General features: G+C 36.8%; 1 protein-coding gene across 9 annotated transcripts in view; it reads left to right on the top strand.

Moving 5' to 3' along the window:
- The first annotated feature begins 754 nt into the window (after positions 1-754).
- Positions 755-23,636, top strand: part of LOC137233787 (protein tramtrack, beta isoform) — a 34,916-nt gene continuing 12,034 nt past the window's right edge. For 3 of the 9 annotated variants that reach the window (XR_010947563.1, XM_067757156.1, XM_067757148.1), the window contains exons 1-4: positions 768-939; positions 19,053-19,357; positions 23,206-23,321; positions 23,380-23,584. Coding sequence is in view for 8 of the 9 variants with exons in the window: in XM_067757156.1 (XP_067613257.1) it covers positions 19,208-19,357; positions 23,206-23,321; positions 23,380-23,584 (471 nt within the window). In the remaining variant the exon portion in view is untranslated. Of the gene's footprint in view, positions 940-12,564; positions 13,123-15,445; positions 15,562-19,052; positions 19,358-23,205; positions 23,322-23,379; positions 23,585-23,636 lie in introns of those variants that run through there. The other 6 variants (XM_067757151.1, XM_067757150.1, XM_067757149.1 and 3 more) reach the window with 6 other exon arrangements.

Below are 23,636 nucleotides of genomic sequence, written 5' to 3'. Positions count from 1 at the left end.
TGGTATCTAAGTGTTCTTTTTTCAGTCTACAAGAATGAGGGACCTGCAACATGCGCCAACAATTGTGGAATCAGCCTTCTTAATAATGCAAGGCCCTGTCAAGGCGACTTTGGGAGTATTCGAGAGAAAAGTTTATAGAAAGATATACGAACCTCTACGAGTTGGCGACTTCGAGTACCAAAGTATATTTAATGATGGGTTTTACGAGCTTTATTAGACATGAACATAGCTCAGCGAATTAAATCACAGCGGCTACGCTGGCTAGGCCATATAATGCGAATGAAAGATGAAGCTCCGGCCTAGAAAGTATTTTTATCCGAGCCTGCCTATGAAATAGGGAGGTCCCCACTCCGCTGGAAGGATCAGGTGGAAAACGATTTAAATATATGTAGCTGTGATATATGTCGCCACTCTCTCCTCACAATCACCTTTTTTTTCCAAATTTCTAAATGTCAATATAGGAAAATTAGTGAGACAATTATTTGTCAACGTAGAATAAATAAATAAGAAAGCAAGAATGGCTATAGAAGTACTAGATACTCTAGATATTCGGAGAGAGATGTTTAAACAAGTATGCACATACATACATATATATGTACGCCAGAATGAAAGACAAATCATTTGAAAGTGGACATTTTCGAAAATGTTGGCGAAATCTCAAAAAATCTCAGCCGTCGCAGTATTTCTAATGCTTTTGAGTGCATTTAGTGGTTTGTTTTTGGTAAAATTGAATTTGTATTTTCAAATGCAAATGAACATTAGAAAAATCTCCATCAAAGAAGCCAGGTTGGTCGTTCAGTTGCAAATCGAACGGTGTGCGGTAATGAAGAAATTACAAAACGCTTAAAAACCGTTACATTTTTTGTAAGTGAAAAAAGTGTTTTGAAAATTATTGTCGGCTGTAAAGTGTTGGAGTTCCTCAAGATTTTGTAAAAGAAGGTTGTGCTTAAAGAATTCAAACGAGAATAATTTGAAACATAAAAACGAAATAGATTTGAAAAAAATTCAGATCCTTGCGCCTAAGAAATGTTATAGTAAAAAATAAAAATAAAAGGAAAATAAAATAATAATATATTCTAAAAGTAGTGTTAAAAAAAAAAGTTACTAAAATCGTTAATCAGTGAACCAACCAATTCTATCATACACCAGCCAGAGCATGTTTCAAAATATATTTCGAAAATGTACTCAATTACTGTTCTTGCAAAATATTATTATTATTGGCAAAAATTCGAAATTCGGGAAAATTTGTTCAAAAACCTTTAAAGCAGCCTTTAACCTTAGCTGTTCATGAAGTCCTCGCATACGAAGAAGGGGCGTACATCATCTAATTCCCCACAGCAAAGGCGTTTCGGGTTTTCAACCTTTTCCATTTTGTGGCCGCTTAGAAATTTAGTCAGATGAATGTCGACATATCCGTGTGATTAGTTCCCTGGCAAACTTTGTTGTTGTTGTAGCGATAAGGCCTCTGATGGTCATTTGCCGGATGCAGATCCGGTAGGTTCTGTTAACAAGAACCATTAAGACACCAGCCCGATCATCTCCGGAACGATTTAGTATGACTACATGAAACCTTCAAGGCCATACCGCCCTCTCACCTCCTAGTTCCATGAGGAACTTAGGGTCGCCAGAGCCTCGGCTGTTAAAGTAACGGTTTGTTGAGGTTGACAATTGGGTTGGAGAAGCTATATTTTGAGCTGGCAACATATTGAAAGGGTTGCGTTACACAACACCTTCAATCAATTTGGTATTTTAGTCGTCTCTAACGACAGGCATACCTGCCGCGGGTATATTCTAAGCCCCCTAAGCCGCCGGAGCACGCCATCGTAAAGGCAATTAGGGTTTTCAACCTTGCCCATTTTGTGGAGATATTAGCGGAAGTAACCGTGGCCGTATAAGAGAGCAGATTCCTTGTACATAGCTTTGGAGCACCTATGTTTGCCATTAATCTATCTCAGGTTCACTGTGAGCGTGCTGTCTAGCCCCACGGCTAGATATTTCGTTGAAGTGAGTGTTTGTATTTGCTGGTCCCAACCGAAATATTCCTGATAGTGGGAATACGCCGCTTTGTAAGGATAGTGATCACCGTTTTTGCTGTTGCTAACCAGTCAAAATAATTTATGGATAAAATTGAACTACTGAAGAAGTCTATAGGCTGGCCAATTAAAATATGAGGAGTTATAAAAATTCGCATATTGCACGGAAAGAAATTTTGCTTGAGATCAACCGTCAAAAAAATTGTTACTGTGCTTCCTATGGTCGAGCTGCGTTATGCGTTCTTCAAAAAGTTGTAGACCATGAAATCCTCTGCAAGTATTGTCGGAATTATTTTATGAGCTGATCCAAGGTTCAAAAGTGCTTTTCCGATTCCTGCGTTTTACGCTGATTGACTATTGAGCTGATTTTTGCATAGAGGTCAGTTATTGGTGATCTACTAGGTTGTTGTTATTGTTGTAGCAGTGCTTCGTCTCATCCAATAGGTGCGATTACTCACAAACTGTCATTACAGTTTCAACACGGTTGAACCAAAGATATATTGGTATTAGAGGCGTGAGTTCCACATTGCAATTGAAAAGATGGTTGTGGGTATACGTTTCAAGCGAGACATACATTGGGTATATTGGCGTTGATTCTGCATATGTAATGAATCACGTCCGCCAGACTATCTAAGTTGAATTTTTGGCTGTCATGAATATCGGTAGAAAATGTGATGATTCGACTCCTCTACATTCTTTACTTGATATACTTTGCAGAGCAAGTTAATTTTTATACTGCGTCGTCAAAGCAACGGTGCGATATCGCGGTGACCTTTGCTGACACTCGTAAGTACTCTTATTGCAGGTTTATTTAGTTCTTAATCATTCTCACGGCAGAGTTGATTAGTTTGAGAAGAAAACTCATTCGTTATAACGCTTTGTTCACTGTAAGTTTGTTTCCCTAATAGTGTGTTCCTTGATTTTTCTTAGACAATGAAACAGCGTTGGACATACGGAATTGTTCGTCTCATTTATATAGATTTTACGACCTTTACCGGTATTCTCATCAGAAAATGTATTTCCTTTAACGTTACTGTACCCGGAGACTCAGCAAAAACGGTCACTGAGATGCTGTATAGTACGCCATCGAAGCTCGACACTTCCGTATTATTTACGGTATTAGCAGGTTGGATACTAATGCTTATTAGGCAGCCTGGCTGACAACAAACAGCATTCGTCCCTGGCCCTGTACTGTATTAGAGCAATCCAGCAGGTCTCTCTATGTCGTAGTGCTCCGTACGAAAGACACTGCAAGCGTCAAGAAGTTGTTGAGACTAACTGTCTTGCATATGATTCGAGTATACTCAGTTCCCATTTACATTTTTCTATGTAGATGGTAACATCCCTACCATTGTCTAGGATCTTCTTTCTTCCTCCCTCGAAGCATACCTTGTGTTCTGTGCTGGAAGTCAACACCTGTTGTTATTGTCAGACGGTAGGTCAATGTTAACCCCGCTTATTTGACTCTTGTTTTTTTTAACAAATTCCTGCTCAAGGATATACATATGTACATACACTCAGGTTCCAGCGCACATCATAAAATTACTCTTAGTAGTTGTTGCCGTATTTGCTGCTTCCCACTATAAATAGCCACCACATTTAGCTGGGCTGGATTGCTTAAATTTATAATTTTCGGACGACAGCTGCATCGTCAAAGTGGCAGCAAAAAATATAAGGAATCATTAACAACTACAAAACAAAAAATGGAAATGAAATATGTGAGAAAAAAGTACTGCGAATGTATTTGAGCCAAACGGAATTTTTAAATTTGGAAATCCAAAAAAAAAAAAAAAAAAAACAGAGAAAGTTGTTTGTGGTTTATGTGTGAAGTGGACAGCTTTTGCGGAGAATAAGAAGAACCAATAAAAAATTTACTTGAAATAAACACAAAATATAATTTTTGTCACATAAAATGTGCAAAGCTGTGAAAAATTATGTGAAAATTTGAAAATATATGAATAAAGTAGCTATTTTTAGTTAATGAGCAGAAAAGTGACAACAATTTTGGTCTGAACTGGAGAAAAGCGCATTTGTGTGTATGTGTGTGTGTGTGTGGGAAGCATGTGATAAGTGTTGGCGGTTATTTGTGTTGGCAACAGTTGGCTGTGGTTGGAAGTGAAAACCAAAAAATTCTTTGCTAAAAAGTTTAAAAATTGAAAATGAAAACAAATTTTATGATATAAACTATTTGTATTAAATCTAATAACACAACATAACTTAACATAACATAATAAAAAAACAAAATGAAACAAAACTTAAAATAACAAAGCATAAGTGAAATAAACTTAAATTAACATAAAATAATATCACAAAACATAATATGACATAAAATAACAAAACAACTTAACCATACATTATATATGGGGTATTCCATCCCATTTTGACCAATTTTGAACCCGACCCCTTTAGAATTGGCTGAAAGTTTTTCTTCTTTTTCTAGCTTACGAAAGACGTTTTTCAGAATTTTTTCAAATTTTTTCATCCAACTCAAAAAAAGATGAATTTAAAAAAACACCGTTTTTGTTTTCAAAATGCTATAACTTTTTCAAAAATTGACCGTTTTTTTTTATCAATTTTATTTATATAACAAAAAAATATAAGAATATGTTTTTTAAGTATTCTTTTCTTTATATATTATGGTAATCTACGATTAAAATATTTAAATATATAAATAAATATCATTTTAATCGTAGATTACCATAATATATATAGAAAAGAGAACTTAAAAATCATTTTCTTACATTTTTTTGTTATATAAATAAAATTGATAAAAAAATTTTTATTTTTGAAAATTTTTTTCAATTAAATAAAAGAAATATAAAAAAAATCGCAGAATTTATTGAAGTTTTTTATGAGAAAAAAAAAATGTCGAAATTCGAAAAATCTCGAACAACTGAAAAACTAAAAAAAAAACTTTAAAAATTTTTTTGTATTTTTTTCCGAAAAGTACATTTAAAAACAAATTTTTTAGATCCCAAACGGTCAATTTTTGAAAAAGTTATAGCATTTTGAAAATAAAAACGGTGTTTTTTTTTTAAATTCATAACTTTTTTTTAGTTGGATGAAAAAATTTGAAAAAATTCTGAAAAATGTCTTTCGTAAGCTAGAAAAAGAAGAAAAACTTGCAGCCAATTCTAAAGGGGTCGGGTTCAAAATTGGTCGAAATGGGATGGAATACCCCATATATAAAATAACAAAAATATATGTACATATGTATATATATAATATATATATAATAACATAGAATAACGTAATATATCATGACCTAACATAAGATAAAATGACATGACAATATATATATAATACCATAACATAACATAACATAACATAACAAGACATGGTATACCATAACATAACATTATAAAATATGACCTACTATAACATAACATAACATAAACAAACAATATGTATATTGCACATAACAAAATAATAATATAAATAAAACAAAACCTAAATGACATACGTAACATAACATAACATGGCGTAACATATCATAACATAAAAAAACATAAGATAACTAGACATGGTATACCATAATATAACATTATAAAATATAACATACCATCACATAACATAACATAAATAAGCATACCTTAACAAAATATGTATAATAATACACATAACAAAATAAATAAATAAAACAAAACCTACATGACATAGAATTAACAAAAACAAATGCACGAGAGATATCTGAAAAGACCTCAAAGTTAAAATTAAGTGGAAATAATGCATGAAAAAAAAAAAAAAAAACAAACAACCAACTATTTATTTAGTAACATCAAGAACAATAATTCGTATTTATTGCAGATAAAATACTTGGCGACATAATAAGCTCACAACAACAATTACAAAATGAACAATGTATACAACTCGGACTATCCACTCGTCGTAATCCGACATACCCTAAATTGAAATATTGGAATGAAGGAAATTCCTTAAATTAGTTTTTCGCGAAATGCGCGCGTAAATAGACTACAAGAACAATGCACACTTACTAAGACATACATATATACATAAATGGCAACATAGGCATTTACGTACAAGCATTAATGCATGAGTAGACTTAGCGCTACTTACATAGGTGAAAGCAATTTTTACGCAGTAGCTGTGTTCTGAATGGAATGATTTTCGATTCCTACGAAGGCTGACTTTGAGCTCTATATAGCTAGGAGGAAGCTAGGTCATGCATGTTATATTTTCTTCGGAAAGCTCACGGGCCCAAATATCTACGATCCAACTATATGGCTGGATTTTTGAATGTTCCGCTCTCTGTAATATTACCCTCGTTCCTTTTCAGTTGGTAAACATTCAGTCTATGTGAGGTCTTTATTGACCGGCCAGTTCAACCTAATAGTATCCACATGTTCAGGAATGGTTGTTGCAAAAGCTGCCGGAAGTACAGTTATGGTAGACACTACGCGGGAGTATTTGGGATAGTTTTTGGGAGAACATCGGGACTATTTTAGTAACATTTTGGTGGCATTTAGTCATATTTTCGGGTTTATTTCTATATTTTAACGGGGTAAATTTTGGAAACATTTCCGGCTAATTTCGCAATTATTTTGGACAATTTTTCGGAATAGTTTTGATGCCTTGGGAGTACATCGGAACATTTCAGGATTGCTCTCGAGGTAGCTTCGTTAACATTTCGTGATAATTTCGAAACAGTTTTCAGGATCTTAATGGAAGTATTCCGGAACCAGTTCGGGGTTGTATTTTGGATAGTTTCTGTGCTACATAGGATCATTTTGGGTAGAGGTTAACCCAGAATATTTTAGATTGATTTCGGAATTGTCTTCGGAATGGTTTCGGCAATACTTTGTTATCGTTTCGGGACTACTTCAAAAAAATTTCAGATTAATTTCGGGATTGCCCTCGGAATAGATTCGGTACTATTTTAGTATCGTTTCAGGATTATCTCTTTATCAATTCGGGAGTGTTTTTGTATAGTTTCGGAAATATTTCTTGATCATATTGGAACCGTTTCGGGATTCTTTTGGGACCATCTCTGGATAATTTCGGCATGATTTTAAAGATTACATGGGGGACTATTTGTTTTCAGAATCGACTGGGAATTATTTCCATACCATTTAGGAGTATATTTTGCTTTTATGATTAACCCGGGATCAACACTTCAGGCCTATTTCGGGATTGATTTTAGGATCATTTCGGCACTCTTTGGCCGGATGTAATCAAAGAATTTCCATCAATTTGGGAGCAACTGCCTATGGGACTATTTCGGTATTGTTTTCAGGATCGACTGGCAATTATTTCCATACCATTTAGGGCATATTGCTTTTATGATTAACCCGTGATTATTGTGGACCTATCTCCGGATAATTACATCATTACTTTGGTCAACATTTCAGACCTATTTCGAGATTGGTTTTAGGATAATTTCGCCACTTTTTGGCCGGATGTAATCAAAGTCCTTCCATCGCTTTGAGCGCAACTGCCATGGGGTTTATTTACCTCCTCCACAGATGACATCTATTAGTGGCATAAAACCGGAGTGGACTTATAAAGAAATTGAAAGAGAAGGTGGCTTACATTAGATGGACTGAAGATTTATATTGGTGACTTTGACCGACTTCAGCGAAGAACCTGAGAGGCCAAACCAAATCGATAGTCTTCAAGATTATATAAGCAGATCGGTCCGGGAAAAAGCAGTGAAAAATCGTTTTTCCCTTGCATAGAAATCTACATTCCTCTTACTTTCCCACTGGGTTAATCGCTTATTCTATTACTTGCGGTTGCATACTTATATTTGCTTTTTTCTTTGTTGTCTCTATTGTCACACTTTCTGAATCGTCACTAATGATAACGCTTCCAAATGACTTCAATTAGAACTTTGGCAGTATTCCGGCTACAAAAATGCCGCCTCCACCACTAACCTAATCACTTATAGTGCATGTTTTTTTTTTGTTTGTCAATGTGATTTTGCAATGTCGCCATCATTGAAATTCTCTGTTTAGATTTTGCAAAAACGATTTTTCAACATGTCACCTATTGCTGGTGTGCGGTATAGTGCGGTGGATCGTGAAGCTGCAGGAGAGGTATAAACATACATAAACTATTACAACAATAACAAACAAAATTTAAATAAAATTAAATTACAATAGGTAAAACTTATAAGTTTTGTTAGATAGCGACAGCGACAATGGACACCATAGCTGAGGTTGTGGAGGGTGATAAAACGTTGACGAAATTGAAAAATTTTTTTTTACCGGTATAAATAGCCCTCGGACAAAAACAAATCGACTAACTGACATGCAGCTGAAAGTTGCGAAATTTAAGAATATATACATACATACATGCATACATACATACTTACATATGCACTTGCTATGCATCAAATGGATGCCAGGCAAATTCATGAAAACAATCAAAGTGATCGACTAAATCTGATGTCTGCCTTTTCACTTCGGTTTGTTTGTTTGTTTGATGTGGACAAAAAATGCCGATTTGCTGTAAATTTCGGTTTCTCATTACACAAATAACATGCTAGTCGTGTGTTGCCAAAAAAGTGGAGAGCAAGGTAAAATGCTATTACAACAATACAAACGCATTGCAAATACCACTATTTTGCAGATTCAGAAACTGTCTACTTTGCCCCATGAGTTCGCTAAGTTAGGTAGTCAGTTAGTTATACTCTGTGTATTTATTAGGGTATACGATGCCATGATACAAGTCTTGAGTAGGTGACCATGGAATGACTTAAAACAATATACGACGGGTGCATAAGACTTGATCATGATACCCCAGCGAGTTAGGGGTCAGAATATTCCCGCGGTAGGTATGCCTGTCGTAAGAGGCGACTAAAATACCAGATTCAAGGTTTGCCAACGCAATATATAGTTTCTCTAAACCCAATTGGCAACCTCACCTATCCGTGGCGAATCCTGTTTCACTAACAGACGAGGCTCTGCTAGCACCTTAATGGTGCTGTGCTACCGGAGCGTACCGGATCTGTATCCGGCAAAGGACCATCACATCGATAACACTCCCCAAAGCATTCAGGGAGTAACCTTATCGCTATAACAACAACAACATGATACACCTTAGCTCTTAGAAAGCTGTCCGTGTCGTTTTCCTACAAAAGTCTGAGAAGACCAGTAATATGTGTCCCAAAGACTATAGACCCATTAGCTTAAAATCGTTTCTGCTCAATACTTTTGAGAAAGTCATAGATGTGTATTTAAAGTTCAACAAAACTGTACTCCAAAATTTCAACATGCGTACACCCAAGACAAGTCGGTGATCATGGAGGGTCTTAAGTACATTGCAGTACACGAAATACAAACCAGATAGATCGACTGCATACTTCATTGCAAGAAGATTACTTCGCAGTGGCGACTGTATGAGGCCACAAAATCGGTGGACAGGTGCACGCCGCAGGGCAGGGTATTGTCACCTCTGCTGTGGATGCTGGTCCTCAACCAGCATCTCAGGCCGTACGCAGTGAAACCCGTAAAAATTACGGCTAATTCAGATGACAATGCAATTGTTACAAGTGGACAGTGTCTTTCAACAATTAGCTCTTTAATGGATCAGGCGCATCGGAATATGCATACCTGAGCATGTAATGCCAATGTGGAGAAGACGAATATGGGCTTGTTTACGAAGAGGTACATGGTCCCAAATTGGTCCATGCCTAAGTGGGATGGTTGGCGCAAGGATGCCGAAATGACGGACGAGGCGTTAAACATCTACACCGATGGTTCCAAAGTAGTCAAAAGAGATAAATAGATCCTACACCCTGCACTGGAGGAAAAAAGCCTCAACTGCAGCCGCGTCAACTTTTACATTGATAGCCACGCAGTAATTAAGGCAACAAGCTCGCAGAGCACAACATCTCAAAATGTGTTAGAGTGTCAACAATCCCTGGAAAGCATCGGGATAGGGCTAGGCACACATCTATATTGGATCCCTGGGCATATGGGATTACATATATGGAAATGGAAAAGCGGATGAGCTAAAGAGGGCGCATCGCTTGCACTTTGTACCGTAGGCAGTCCAATTAGATTGGATGAGAATAATGGAAGATGAGAGTTGCAAACGTTTGACCATACCGGAGGTACGTAGAACCAAGCGCGCGGCTGAAAAGGGTTGAAGATCATGTGCAGGTCTTACAAGCTAAGAGTTACAAAAAAGGGACTGTAGGCTTATGATGGGTAATTTTACTAGACACTGCCTTCTAACATCATCAGATTTAGAAAGTGCGGATTTGGACGAGGAAACGATCAAGTACTCAAGTAGCAGTAGGCCCTAGAAAGCTTCCAGTATTTGCCAAATTTCACAACATAGGTCCCGGTTTCTTATAGAGATTATTGCCTTTACTTGCTGCTTGGCTGTCAATATAAAAATTAACGCAACGCGGCTGCAGATTAAGCTCTTTTCCTCCAGTGTTTCTTCTGCTTCAGTCAGGGCTACTACTTCCGTCTGACAAACTCTATAGTGAACTGGCAGCTTGTATCCATTTGAGTCCGGATCAGCGCAATATTCCGAACCCACCACTTCTTTTAGCTTAAATTCATATGAAAATGGCAGCGAGGTTTTTTAAAAGGAACACCCTACTGTGCAATTGAAAAATTGGAATAAGATTAAGTGTTTTGTTGTTGTTATTCTTCATTAAACATCTACAATAAGCGTTGCCTTTTTGCTTAAAAAAATCTGTCATTCCTTTAAATGTGACAACAAAAAAGAGATACAACCAACAAGCAGCCGCCATAAACAAATATGTATACACAAATGTATGTAATGTTGATGGGTTTAAATATGTAAATTCTAAATAAATTTAATTTAATTGCAAGCGTTGATATGTTGGCCAGTCAAGTACTGGCTAGATTATGGCCTGGCGGGCGTTTGTGCAGTCGGTAAGGGCAGGTGCGGTGGAGAGTTATGGTATCTGCCAGGGATTCCTGAGATTTATATAGCTACGAGAACTCAGCAAGACGGCCAGCTAGAATTTTATTTATTTTTGTAAATTTTGGTAATTTACTTCCTTGCACAAACTAATTAATTTATTTTCATGTGCATATAAAAATCCTTCTGTTACAGCTTAAGGAGCTAAGCTCTTTAAATGTAGTGGTTCAAGTGGATTAGAAAAACTTTTCTAAGCGGGATCGCCCCTCGACTGTGTTTTGGCAAACACTCCCAGTGTATTTTTGCCACGAAAAACTTCTGATCGAAAATTTATATAAAATAAAATATGTAGGTCGTCCCGCCCCGCTAAATTGTAGGAAAAAATTAATGAAAAATTTTCGATATCAAATCGATAATATTTAGGTAGTAAATCGATAGCTTTTTGATAACAAAACGATACTAAAATCGATATCTTTTCGATAGGAAATCAATAACTTTTTGATAAGGTATCTATTATTTTCCGATAAATTTTCGCTAACTTTTCTATAATAAATCGGTCACTTTTCAGTAATATATCGATTACTTTTCGTTCAATGACCGATAACTTTTCGATAATAAATAGATAGATTTCAGTAAATTATCGATATTTTTTCGATAGCGAATCGATAGTTTTCCGGTAATAAATCGATACATTTGCAATAGCAAACCGATAACAAGGGGTCGAAAAATCAATGATTCATTGTTGATATTTGTTATCGATAGCAAGTTTATTACACTTCGATAACAAATCGATAACTCTTCCAAAATCGCTTGTCTTTCGTTTCCGTTCCTTTATTCTCCTTTCTTGTTCGATAATAAATAGATAGAATTCAGTAACATATCGATATCTTTTGGATAGCGAATCGATCAATAGCAAACCGATAACATGGAGTCGAAAAATCAATGACTCATTGTTAATTTTTGCTATCGTATAGCAAGAAAAGGAGGTCCTAAATGTTCTTAATTATACCATCAAAATTTAACACGCTTTTATTGGAACAATTAAGACTGTGATATAAACTGTAAGATTTAATAATGTAGGTGTAAAGTTTTAATGTTATAAATATATAATTATGTACAATAAGGAATTTTTTTGTCGTTTTGTTTTTATTTCTGTGTTATATTTCTTTACAGTCAATTTATTTTCTACTTTTTAGTAAATTTTATTAACCAATAATAAACGCTTATTTTTAAAAAAGTTTTTTTTCTTTAATTTTATTCTCCTTTCCTTACATTTCCTTTCCTTTCCTTTCTTTTTGTTTCCTTTGCTTTCCTAATCTTTCATTTCTTTTCTTTTCTTTTCATTTCTTTTCTTTTCTTTTCTTTTCCTTCCATTTTTGTCTTTTCTAATCTCTTATTTTTTTCTTTTCTTTTCTCTTGCTTAATTACTCTCCTTTTCTTTCCTTTCTCCTCCTTTCCTTTTCTTTTCTTCTCTTCTCTTCTCTTCTCTTCTCTTCTCTTTTCTTTTCTTTTCTTTTCTTTTCTTTTCTTTTCTTTTCTTTTCTTTTCTTTTCTTTTCTTTTCTTTTCTTCTCATTTCCTTTCCTTTCTTTTCTTTTCTTTCCATTTCATTTCTTTTCTATTCTATTCTTTTCTTTGCTTTCCTTTCGTTTCCTTTCCTTACCAAGTCTTTCACAGTTTTAAAACAACACCGAATTGAGAAGCTTTCCAAGGCTCAATTACACTCGCGGGGCTTGCCAAGGGGCTACTCCTTTTAGAAAAACACTTTCTAAAGAATTTTGATGCAACTTGTAGCGTGAACTGAATCTGGTACTTCCGGTATTGTAGGCCGGATCATTAACTTAATCGCACGTTGGCCGCCTAACACCTTTTCGTAGGTCCTAAGGCGCTATCAGCGCATTACGCTTGCAATGGAGCCTTTAGGATAAACAGGGCACTACCAGCGCATCGGTCGATCTTAACGTCTGGAACTTTGGTATGGTAGAATGCGTTAGTCAAGTCTTACGAAATGATACAGTAACATCTGTCTTAGAATCTCTCACATCACTTTTTCAGTCAACAGGCATGCTGGGCTTTTCATGATAGAAAGTAAAACAAAGCAACTGAGTCCGGACTCTACTCGAAGCATCTGCAGGTCACGCTGTCGAAATTCAACCCTTTTAAATTTACAGTATTGCACAAGGAGTGCCTCAGATTCATTTGATTAAAGAACAAAACAAAAATAAGTAAATAGCATAAGCAACAAGTAAGGAAGGTTAAGTTCGGGTGTAACCGAACATTACATACTCAGTTGAGAGCTATGGTGACAACATAAGGGAAAATAACCATGTAGGAAAATGAACCGAGGGAAACCCTGGAATGTGTTTGTATGACATGTGTATCAAATGAAAGGCATTAAAGAGTATTTTATGAAGGAGTGGGCCATAGTTCTATAGGTGGACGCTATTTAGGGATATAGCCATAAAGGTGGATCAGGGTTGACTCTAGAATGCGTTTGTACGATATGGGTATCAAATGAAAGATGTTAATGAGTATTTTAAAAGGGAGTAATCCTTAGTTCCATAGGTGGACGCCGTTTCGAGATATCGCCATAAAGGTGGACCAGGGGCGACCCTAGAATTTGTTTGCACGATATGGGTATCAAATTAATGGTATTAAGGAGGGTTTTAAAAGGGAGTGGTGGTAGGTGTATAGGTGGTCGCCTTTTCGGGATATCGCCATAAAGGTGGACCAGGGGTGACTCTAGAATGCGTTTGTACGATTTGGGTATCAAACGAAAGGTGCTAATGAGTATTTTAAAACGGAGTAATCCTTAGTTCCATAGGTGGACGCCGTTTCGAGATATCGCCCTAAAGGTGGACCAGAGGTAACCCTAGGATTTGTTTGTACAATATGGGTATCAAAAGAAAGGTGTTAATGATTATTTTAAAAGGGAGTAATCCTTAGTTCCACAGGTAGACGCCGTTTCGAGATATCGCCACAAAGGTGGACCAGGTGTGACCCTAGAATTTGTTTGTACAATATTGGTATCAAAAGAAAGGTGTTAATGAGTATTTTAAAAGGGAGTGATGCTTAGTTCCACAGGTGGACGCCGTTTCGAGATATCGCCATAAAGGTGTGACCCTAGAATGCGTTTGTACAATATGGGTATCAAACGAAAGATGTTAATGAGTATTTTAAAAGGGAGTAATCCTTAGTTCCATAGGTGGACGCCGTTTCGAGATATCGCCATAAAGGTGGACCAGGGGTGACCCTAGAATTTGTTTGTATAATATGGGTATCAAAAGAAAGGTGTTAATGAGTATTTTAAAAGGGAGTGATGCTTAGTTCCAGAGGTGGACACCGTTTGGAGATATCGCCATAAAGGTGTACCAGGTGTGACCCTATAATTTGTTTGTACGATATGGGTATCAAATTAAAGGTATTAATGAGGGGTTTAAAAGGGAGTGGTGGTAGTTGTATAGGTGGTCGCCTTTTCGAGATATCGCCATAAAGGTGGACCAGGGGTGACTCTAGAATGCGTTTGTACGATATGGGTATCAAATGAAAGGTGTTAATGAGTATTTTAAAAGATAGTAATCCTTAGTTCCATAGGTGGACGCAGTTTCGAGATATCACCATAAAGGTGGACCAGGGGTGACCCTAGAATTTGTTTGTACAATATGGGTATCAAATTAAAGGTATTAATGAGTATTTTAAAAGGGAGTAGTCCTTAGTTCCATAGGTGGACGCCGTTTCGAGATATCGCCACAAAGGTGGACCAGGGGATACCCTAGAATTTGTTTGTACAATATGGGCATCAAACGAATGGTGTTAATGAGTATTTTAAAAGGGAGTGGGCCTTAGTTCTATAGGTGGACGCCGTTTCGAAATATCGCCATAAAGGTGGACAAGGGGTGACTCTAGAATGTGTTTGTACGATATGGGTATCAAATTAAAGGTATTAATGAGGGTTTTAAAAGGGAGTGGTGGTTGTTGTATAGGTGGTCGCCTTTTCGAGATATCGCTATAAAGGTGGACCAGGGGTGACTCTAGAATGCGTTTGTACGATATGGGTATTAAATGAAAGGTGTTAAAGAGTATTTTATGAGGGAGTGGGCCATAGTTCTATAGGTGGACGCCATTTAGGGATATAGCCATAAAGGTGGATCAGGGTTGACTCTAGAATGCGTTTGTACGACATGGGTATCAAATGAAAGGTGTTAATGAGTATTTTAAAAGGGAGTAATCCTTAGTTGCATAGGTGGACGCCGTTTGGAGATATCGCCATAAAGGTAGACCAGGGGTGACCCTAGAATTTGTTTGTACAATATCGGTATCAAAAGAAAGGTGTTAATGAGTATTTTAAAAGGGATTGGGCCTTAGTTCTATAGGTATACGCCGTTTCGAAATACCGCCATAAAGGTGGACCAGGGGTGACTCTAGAATGTGTTTGTACGATATGGGTATCAAATTAAAGGTATTAATGAGAGCTTTAAAAGGGAGTGGTGGTAGTTGTATATGTGAAGGCTTTTTCCAGATCGGGACCAAAATGTGGACCAGGGTGAACCAGAACATCATCTGTTGGATACCGCTAATTTATTTATATATGTAATACCTGCCAAGATTTTAAGGGTTTTTTAATTCGCCCTGCGGAACTTTTTCATTTTCTTCTACTTAATATGGTAGGTGTCACAACCATTTTATAAAGTTTTTTCTAAAGTTATATTTCGTGTCAATAAACCAATCCAATTACCTCACCATGTTTCATCCCTTTTTTCGTATTTGGTATAGAATTATGGCATTTTTTTCATTTTTCGTAATTTTCGATATCGAAAAAGTGGGCGTGGTTGGTCATTGTCGGATTTCGTTCATTTTTCATACCAAAATAAAGTGAGTTCAAGTAAGTACGTGAACTAAGTTCAATAAAGATATGTCGATTTTTGCTGAAGTTATCGTGTTAACGGCCATGCGGAAGGACAAACGAACGACAGTGTATAAAAACTGGGCGTGGCGTCAACCGATTTCGCCCGTTTTCACAGAAAACAGTTAGCATCATAAAATCTATGCCCCTACCAAATTTCAAAAGGATTGGTTAATTTTTGTTCGACTTATGGCGTTAAAAGTATCCTAGACAAATTAAATGAAAAAGGGCGGAGCCACGCCCATTTTGAAATTTTCTTTTATTTTTGTATTTTGTTGCACCATGTCATTACTGGAGTTGAATGTCGACATAATTTACTTATATACTGTAAAGATATAAAATTTTTTGTTAAAATTTTACTTAAAAAATTATTTTTTTTAAATGTGGGCGTGGTCCTTCTCCGATTTTGCTAATTTTTATTAGGCGTACATATAGTAATAAGAGTAATGTCCCTGCCAAATTTCATCATGATATCTTATACGACTGACAAATTACAGCTTGAAAAAGTTTTAAATTACCTTCTTTTAAAAGTGGGCGGTGCCACGCCCGTTGTCCAAAATTTTACAAATTTTCTACTCTGCGTCATAAATTCAACTCATCTACCAAGTTTCGTCGCTTTATCTGTCTTTGGTAATGAATTATCGCACTTTTTCGGTTTTACGAAATTTTCGATATCGAAAAAGTGGGCGTGGTTATAGTCCGATATTGTCCATTTTAAACAGCGATCTGAGGTGAGTGCTCAGGAACCTACATACCAAATTTCATCAAGATACCTCAAAATTTACTCAAGTTATCGTGTTAACGGCCATGCGGAAGGACAGACGGACGGCTGTGTATAAAAACTGGGCGTGGCATCAACCGATTTCGGCCGTTTTCACAGAAAACAGTTAACATCATAAAATCTATGCCCCTACCAAATTTCAAAAGGATTGGTTAATTTTTGTCCGACTTATGGCGTTAAAAATATCCTAGACAAATTAAATGAAAAAGGACGGAGCCACGCCCATTTTGAAATTTTCTTTTATTTTTGTATTTTGTTGTACCATCTCATTACAGGAGTTGAATGTTGACGTAATTTACTTATATACTGTAAAGATATTAAATTTTTTGTTAAAATTTTACTTTAAAAACATTTTTTTTTTAAAAGTGGGCGTGGTCTTTCTCCGATTTTGCTAATTTTTATTAGGCGTACATAAAGTAATAGGAGTAACGTCCCTGCCAAATTTCATCATGATATCTTCAATGACTGACAAATTACAGCTTGCAAAAATTTTAAATTACCTTCTTTTAAAAGTGGGCGGTGCCACGCCCATTGTCCAAAATTTTACTAATTTTCTATTCTGCGTCATAAGTTCAACTCATCTAGCAAGTTTCGTCGCTTTATCTGTCTTTGGTAATGAATTATCGCACTTTTTCGGTTTTACGAAATTTTCGATATCGAAAAAGTGGGCGTGGTTATAGTCCGATATCGTTGATTTTAAATAGCGATCTGAGATGAGTGTTCAGGAACCTACATACCAAATTTCATCAAGTTACCTCAAAATTTACTCAAGTTATCGTGTTAAAGGACGGACGGACGGACATGGCTCAAGCAAATTTTTTTTCGATCCTGATTATTTTGATATATGGAAGTGTATATCTATCTCGATTCCTTTATATATGTACAACCAACCGTTATCCAATCAAACTTAATATACTCTGTGAGCTCTGCTCAACTGAGTATAAAAATTTCCTTTAATTACGATGTATATCAACAACACTCCACTCTACAATACAATGCAGTGTGCCGAAGCGTATGAGTAATATTTCTCACTACCTAGAAAATCCACTTAAATATATTTCGTCAATTCTTCTGAGATATCTTCGCTCATTTCTTGAATATTTCACTCAACAAATATCACTTATTTTCTCTTTTCTAATGGTGTTTTCTTTTCTACACGAAAATGTCGCCTTCACGCCAACCCTTCAAAAAGTTCTGTTCTGTTGTAAAATCAGCTTAGCCTCAATAGAGGGCATCATTATCTTTTCTCAACAACCTACCCCTAAAAATGGCGAAAAATGCAACATTACTTGCCCTCACTGCCATTGATGGTGCAGAAAACAGCCCTGTCAATTAGCTGATGAATCACACGAAGCTGAATCGAATGATATGGATCAAACGAAGCTGAAGCGAATGCTATATATGAACATATGTGTCGCATCATGCCTCACTCAAAAGCAATTTGCGATCACAGTTGACAGCGAACAAACACACGAACTGCATTTTTTTGTAAAAATGGTTACAATTTTCAAGTCATGCAGGGTGGCACTGAACATTTTAAGTGGCTATAATTTCACAGGGCGAAGTGAGAATCTTAAAAATGTTTGTCGCTGAAAGTGGCGACATTTTGGTGTAGAAAAGAAATCACCATAACATTTTTACAAAATCATTCATTAATTGCCCATAAAATTGATTTGTTTTGTTTACATTTTGCTTTGTTTTCGAAACAAGTGTCCACTAAGTAAATATGTATGTATGCATGTACAGATGTATGTAAAATAACGAGCGTGCAACAATAACACACAAAATAAATACGATTTCAGAAAGGAGGAAAGTGTTTAGGAAAATTCTAGAGAAATGAGCAACAACAATCAATAAGCAAAATATACACATACATTCGACTAATGCACGCGACATATGTATGTACATACACTCATATGTATATACGTAGACCGTGAGACAAAACGGAGCAACCGCACCTTTTCCGGCTGTAATGATGAGCCATCAGTGGCGTAGCTAAGCGTTGTATGGTTTAAGTGTTGCAGACGGTGGATGCGACGAAGATAGGCGATGATGACTATGACGATGTCGCTGATAATTAAGTTTAGATTTAGTAGCAAATATGTATGTATGTATGTAGTACATAAATACATACTCATTGCTTCTGAAGATGCTCTCAAACGCTGTGTTTACTCATTGCAAATGTTGAGTGATAGAAAATGTGGAAAGTTTGCAAAAAAAAAGAAAATTTGTTATAAACAAAGAAACAAAAATTATGTTATAAATGTAGTTGTGCGCGCATATGTACATATATACATATATGTATATATGTACGTGTATTAGCTCGAGGTGTGAAATGATTGTATTTACAAATTTGCTTGTGTTCACTGGTTTTGTTTACAATCCATGCAATAAATATTTTGACATATATAATACCGCAACATTAATTAAAAAAAAAGTGCGAAAATAACTAAAAATTTTTTTTTCTACAGGTGGAACACCTTTTTAAAACTTAATTCAGCATAACCAAACATATTTAAAAAAAAACTTATTTATTTCTAAAATAAAAAAATTTATATTACTTTAAAAGTCAAATAAACTTTATGAGCGTTTACACGAATTTTGGTTGCACTTTTGTTTTTGTATTATGGAAAATGTTAACGCAACTACAGCAACAGCTAATACAACCAACCAAAAACATTCACAACAACACCAACAGTTGCTGCAACATCACCAAGAGCAAGAACAACAACATGAACATCAACAACAATTTTGTTTGCGTTGGCATAATCATCAGGTAATTAATTAAAAAAACATTTTAAAACGGTATTTTTTTTAACAATTTTCTTTAATGCCAATTATCGAGAATGAAGTCTCACATTCTTACATATATATCTGAGTTTGTGAACAGTACATTTTTAATTGATCGTAGAAGCGTTTGTAATACCATGGCTTACCTAATCCGGCACGGTGTATTATTTGCATGACCCTCTCATAGTTGTTAAAAACTGTACTCGCGGGAAGCAGGAAAAAGCTGGATGTGATCTGTTTATATTTCATCTCCTAAACTTGGGCTCAGCCCCCTAGTGGGGAAAACACAGTTGCTCTGGCTTCGCCTCAAATGTGCGGAGGGTTCACCTTTGAAGAAGTAGAAAAATAAAACATTCTGAATGAAGCATTGTGGTCTCATCTACGCTAGAGCTGACAATAATGCATTCTCTTCGGTGTTATGCAGCCTCTTCAGCTCTCTTTAACAATAAAGCATTCTCTTCGGTACTACGCGGTCTCTTCGTTAAAAAAGTTGGTAATAAAGTTTACCCTTGGAGGCTTTGTTACTAAGGACTAAGCGGCCTCTTTACATATTCTAAGCTATGCATAAGTTTTTCAAGTGGTTCTTTTGAGGAAGGTCTAATATCAGGTTGATCACATCCCTCAAATTTGACTCCGAAGTATGACTAAATGAGGGCACATACCTTAATTATAATACAGTATTAAACACGGCGGCGGCCGTGGTGTGACGGTATCGTGTTCCGCCTACCACACCGAAGATCCTGGGTTCACGCCCTGGGTTCACGCCCTGGTTTAGGTTAGGTTAGGTTGAACTGGCCTGTCCATGAGGACTTCACATAGAATGAATGAGTCCGTAGTGTTACCAGAAGTTTGTTTTAACGACCAAACTGAAAAAGCCTATCAAAAACCAGGACCTATGTTAAAAAATAACTCCGTCCTCTTGGCAAATACTAGAAGCTTTCTAGGACTTAAGCCACTAGATCTGATAGCTCCAAATAGCTGCAGTCTTGGCCTGTCAATCGCGGGGCACAAGCACTTCCTACATCTGCTAACACTGACCAAGTCTAATTTAAAGGCATGTGACGCCAGAAGGCAGCATGAGTCTAAAGTACTCTCTTTTTAATGATAGAAGCAACTTTGTTAGTCTAAGGTTGTAAGACCTGCACATAATAATCAACACGTCAAGGCACGTCAAGCCTTTCCCGCTTGGTTGACCATGTGTACCTCTGGCCTTCTCTTAATCTTGCCCAATCTAATTGGGACGTCTACGTAGCAAGCTTCAAGGGATGCGCCCTATTTAGTTAATTCATCCGCTTTCTCATATTCATTTGTTCGCATATGCTCTGAGACCCAATATAGATGTATTCTTCTCCCTGTCCCGATTTTCTCCAGATACTGCTTATACTCTAACACACTTTTAGATGCTGTGCCATGCGAGATTATTGCCTTAATTGCTGTGCCAGCCATCCACCTCTATTGCGGCTTTAAGAGCCCCCGCGAAGCGCATATAGGGAATCAGGTAGTCTGTGCGTCCTGTAATTGGTGACGCTATACTACTTATGGGATAGTTTCGACACTATTTTCGGAATCATTTCGAAACTATTTTAAGACCAATTTGATCGACTTCAGCGTTATCGATGATTCTAAACAAAATGCATTTCCAACCCAAAAACTTTGAATCAAAATAAGTTTTTGATTTGCGATTAAGCTATAAATAAATTGACATCTTCTCTTTGGAAAAGAGACCAACTAGAATTTGCCATTTACGCGCCCTGCTGTCAGTAAAACATTCCTTGCACTTTTCCGCTTCGCAAGCATTCAGTCAAATATGTAAATGCATTGAGGTCCGGAAGAGATATGGACAACAGCAACTGACAGACAGACAAGGGAGCAAATGAATAACACAAATAAAACAAATTATATGCATTAATTACAACAACAACAACAATATGCCTCATCAAACGGCAGCAAAAGAAACGAAATGTCAAAAGTAGAACTAACGGCTCATTGAAACAGGCAGCACTTTTCTATTGCCGCCAAAGACACATTACTCGAAGGCAGTACATAGTTGGAATCGAAGAAAATTCTTTGGATTTTGGCAACGGCACATTCAAATATTTGAAAAGATGTAACGAAAATGTATTTTCTTATTTGATTGTGTATGTTTCCCTCAGCTGTAAAAAGTAGACATAAGTGATGTAGCCGCTGTGTCTTAACTCGCTGGACTATGTTGATGTCTGCGTAAAGCTCGTACATCTCATCATTAAATATACTTCGGTACTCGCCGTCGCCAACGCGTCCGTATATCATTCGAAGAACTTTTCTTTACTCCCGAACACTCCTAGAGCCGCGTCATCTGATGCCTATCTATGCCTATCTAGTGGCTTTTATTGGAAGGAGTGATTCTCCGCTGGGCTTCAAAGCTGATGTTGTATTTTGTCTTAGTGCTGGTTAGAGTTCGCAAATATCTGTGTACCTGTGATTTTGTCACAGTTGCTGAAATATCACAGTACACTTCAGCGACAGATGATTGCCTGTGACAGCATTTATTTCCCGTTACCAATCACAGACGCAAATATGGCTTTCATCACAGGAACAAATCGCTTCTATGCTATGAACCAATACAAAGAGCAAATTACTTAAGATGCGACTGAATAACAGTAGATATCCCAAAAAATTACGCAAAGTCAACAAAATCCGCAGGGAAAAATATAAAACTGAGGTAATTCTATATGGCAGCATGACACTCCTAATACGCGTCCAAAAATATCGAGAGGGGTGTCAAAAGATGCGTATTGACCTCGACCACAATAATCAGAAGGCGGAAAATAAAAATTTTAGCTCGTTAAAAAAATATTAACGAAAAACCGGAAAATGACCCCGGAGTGCTCCGAAACCGTTTTGGAGACCAAAACTATATCCGCGCAAAACAAGTATGTTGACAATTTTTTTTTGTGGGTATCACAAAATGTTCAAAATTACAACAACGACATGGAAATTTTCAATTTCTTTGACAAATATCTCTTGACAGACCCAAAATTTTATTTTCCGCCTTCGGATTATTGTTGTCGAGGTCAATACGCGTCTTTTGACACCTCTCTCGATATTTTTGGACGCGTATTAGCAGTGTCATGCTGTCGTGTAGAATCACCAAAACTGATTCCTGTTGGCGTGGTATTTGTTTTTGTTTTTCAGTCACAGTCCCGGTTAAAAGCCGCTGTGACTGAGAGGTCACAATCACATATAACATTGTTCCTCAAAAATTACGGGATCGGCCAACATTAGTGCTGGTGCCCAAATATGGTTGCCAACAGTGTCATGGCTCCCAAGGCTTAAATGGGCTGACTCTTTGCTTAACGGCAGCAGACAATTTGTTTTGGCCTCATTCACTATCATACCCATCTTTTCCGCTTCTTTTCTATTGAAGGCGACTTTAAAATCGACGAAGAGGTGACCTGTGCCAATTACTTCTGAAGTATTCCCTTCATAATCTAATTACGCCCCGTCTTTCAAGACTTCCGCCTGTCGCAAAATATTTTGATAAAATTACCGGGCGTTATTCTTGGTGGCTGGCAGCTCAAACCCCTCGCACTGGCTTTTGGCTTCCTATAAAAGTGTCTCGCTTTTCTTTACAACTCGCAGTAGCGTCCACGCACTCTTCCTGTTTCGTTAATAGCACTGTAGACAGCGTTCTTTTTTTCGGTTGCAACGCGGCATTCTTCATCGTACCAGTTCTTTTTCCGTGGTCATCCATTTTTTTTTACGGCGGCGCTAGGAAGTGCTTTAAAGATCTGCTCCCACTCTTCCTGCATGCAGTATCAAAATGCTATATTTGTAATTTCATCCATCTTTCAGACCAGTCTTCTCAGTACACTGCCAGTGCTGTTAGATCAATCACACCTCACCGATGTCACTATATCAGCTGAGGGACGTACGTTGCGGGCGCACCGAGTTGTGCTCAGTGCGTGCAGGTATAAACTCTGAAGTAAACACATTTCACATAACATTCACAGTTTTTTTTCATAACAGTACTTTCTTTTTGGAGCTCTTTCATACACTGGATACAACAAATCATCCAATTGTCATTATACCCGGCGCATCGTTTGCCGCCATTGTTGCGCTTCTGACGTTCATGTACTCGGGTGAGGTGAATGTATACGAAGAACAAATACCAATGCTACTCAATTTAGCTGAGACTTTGGGTATTAAAGGACTTGCCGATGTGCAGCACAATGTGAGTATTAAACGTTTTTGTATACTTTAACAAAGTAGCTCGTATTTTTCGT

The sequence above is a fragment of the Eurosta solidaginis genome, chromosome 5, assembly GCF_040869045.1.
Source record: "Eurosta solidaginis isolate ZX-2024a chromosome 5, ASM4086904v1, whole genome shotgun sequence".
NCBI classification, from domain to species: Eukaryota; Metazoa; Arthropoda; class Insecta; order Diptera; family Tephritidae; genus Eurosta; species Eurosta solidaginis.
The sequence above is the reverse complement of the archived record's forward strand: the minus strand, read 5'-3'. Positions and strand labels throughout refer to the sequence as shown.